Below are 2035 nucleotides of genomic sequence, written 5' to 3' on the forward strand. Positions count from 1 at the left end.
TTAAGTTAAAGTTAACAACCTTGAAAATTTAACTTAGTTAAGATACAAGTTAATGTATAATGAAATTAATTGAATTAAAAGTTAAGTTAATAAAAAAATGTAATTGTAAAATTAAAAGTTAAATTTCTTTCTATTTTATGATTTCAGAGTCTTACAAATAACGGAAATGACAAACATATACTTCATTTAGAATATACTCTATATTTTATTTAAACTTTTTGTTTATATATACTGTTATATATATATATAATATTACTCAATATTTCGATACAATTCTCTACATAGAACATCACGTCGACTGTTAGCAATTTCTCTATCTTCCATTCCTCTAATTTCTTCTCTTTCATTTTGTACATTATTCTCTCTCTCTCATTCCTTCATTTATATATTCATTCAATAAATCATCACTATTATCTATACATATATTATGCAATATACAGCAAGCTGTAACTGTTACAGCCATCATATCAACTCTGTTCATGTCAAGATACTTTAGTCGTCGGAATCTTCCAAACAATAAAGCAAATGCTCTTTCAATTATTTTTCGACACTGACTCATTAAAATGACGTTGCGTTCTCGTTAAATTTCCTCAATCAATGTCTGGAGGAATACACCATTTTAAAACCGGATAAGCTTTATCTGCTACAATAAATTCATTCCCGGGAAAATATTTATTAACATTTTCACATATTAAGTGATATATATTAGAATTTCGAAAAATTCTAGCGTCATGAACAGAGCCAGGGTAACCTACAAAGCAATCAACAAATTTCATATCAGAATCACACATTACTTGTAGTATTATGGCATATTGACACTTACGCGTAATATAAACGTCTGGATTTTCCGAGGATGCTTTTATTGGCACATATGTTCCATCAACTGCTGCAAAAACACCATTAATATTAGCCATTGCTTTAAATTTTTCTTTTATTCTTACAAGTTCTTCTTGCCTTGGCCAACAAATATCTTTAGAAGATACACTATTTAAAGTATCAATTACACGCTCAAAGCAAGCGAACAAGGTGGATTTGCTAATATCAAATCTTTCTCCAACAGACCTGTCTACAGAAATACAGAACAATACTTATGAATTGTTCAAATTACAACTGTTATAATAATATAAAAACACTATCATAGTAGTATACAAAAGTTGGTGGAAAGTTCGGACAACTAGGAAGTTTCCCGAAATTGTAGAAACAATTTATGATTATAGATTTGTTATATAACTTGTTTTATTAGAATAATGGAAATAATTTTTTTATAGATTTTTTCAGATTCCTATTCAAATAATTTATGTATAAAGCAGATAAGAAATATTTGTATTATTTTCTCAATCGTTATAATGTTTGTACAAAGTAAATAGATAAATATTTATACGTATATTTTACACGTTCGAATACATACCGATAAGAATCAGGAGTTGCTAACAGCCAAATCACTGAAAGCAATTGCTTCTCTACTGACGTTGTTGGCCTACCAATGTTCAAATTATTTTCCAAGTTTGGACCAAGAATTGTCAATAAAAACTTCAAATGTGGTACGTGTAATCCAAAAGTGAGATTGGAATTCATGATTTATATAATTTGATACAACTCTCTCAATATATCCCTCAATACACTGTATCTTCTTTTTAGTGAACTTCTATAATAAGCAAATATTATAATATAAAACATTCTGCATAAACTAATAATAATATACGTAACTAACCTTAAACTGCAATAACTAACCTTTAATAATTCTTCAATTTCACTATCTGATGAAGACGTTTCCGAATATTCACAATCTTTTATCATTTGTGTCCCCATAACTATTGCAGTAGCAATAATCATATTTTTTTTTGGAATTTGCCATTTTTTTCCCTCGATCTTTACCCCCACCGTTCAGCAGGTTTTCATTTCTCATCGACTGCCATATTTACCCAGGTGGTCACTTGACGTTTCCTCGACAAGTTAACCCCTACCCTGGGGAATAGGTTTCCGAACGTACTCCTGGGTACCTATTATGGAAATAATCGGAATGGATTCCGATCGG

General features: G+C 29.6%; 1 protein-coding gene across 4 annotated transcripts in view; it reads right to left on the reverse strand.

Annotated features, from left to right (window-relative positions):
- Positions 1-296: 296 nt before the first annotated feature.
- The window catches only part of LOC108768191 (putative nuclease HARBI1), a 3156-nt gene continuing 1417 nt past the window's right edge, over positions 297-2035 (reverse strand). For 3 of the 4 annotated variants that reach the window (XM_018518537.1, XM_018518536.1, XM_018518534.1), the window contains exons 2-5: positions 1732-2000; positions 1409-1645; positions 824-1062; positions 297-751 (exon numbers count right to left, since the gene is read on the reverse strand). In XM_018518537.1, the coding sequence (XP_018374039.1) occupies positions 591-751; positions 824-1062; positions 1409-1575 (567 nt within the window). In that variant the 5' untranslated portion in view covers positions 1576-1645; positions 1732-2000 and the 3' untranslated portion in view covers positions 297-590. Of the gene's footprint in view, positions 752-823; positions 1067-1408; positions 1646-1731; positions 2030-2035 lie in introns of those variants that run through there. The other variant, XR_001940473.1, reaches the window with a different exon arrangement.

Source organism: Trachymyrmex cornetzi, unplaced genomic scaffold, assembly GCF_001594075.2.
Source record: "Trachymyrmex cornetzi isolate Tcor2-1 unplaced genomic scaffold, Tcor1.1 scaffold759, whole genome shotgun sequence".
NCBI classification, from domain to species: Eukaryota; Metazoa; Arthropoda; class Insecta; order Hymenoptera; family Formicidae; genus Trachymyrmex; species Trachymyrmex cornetzi.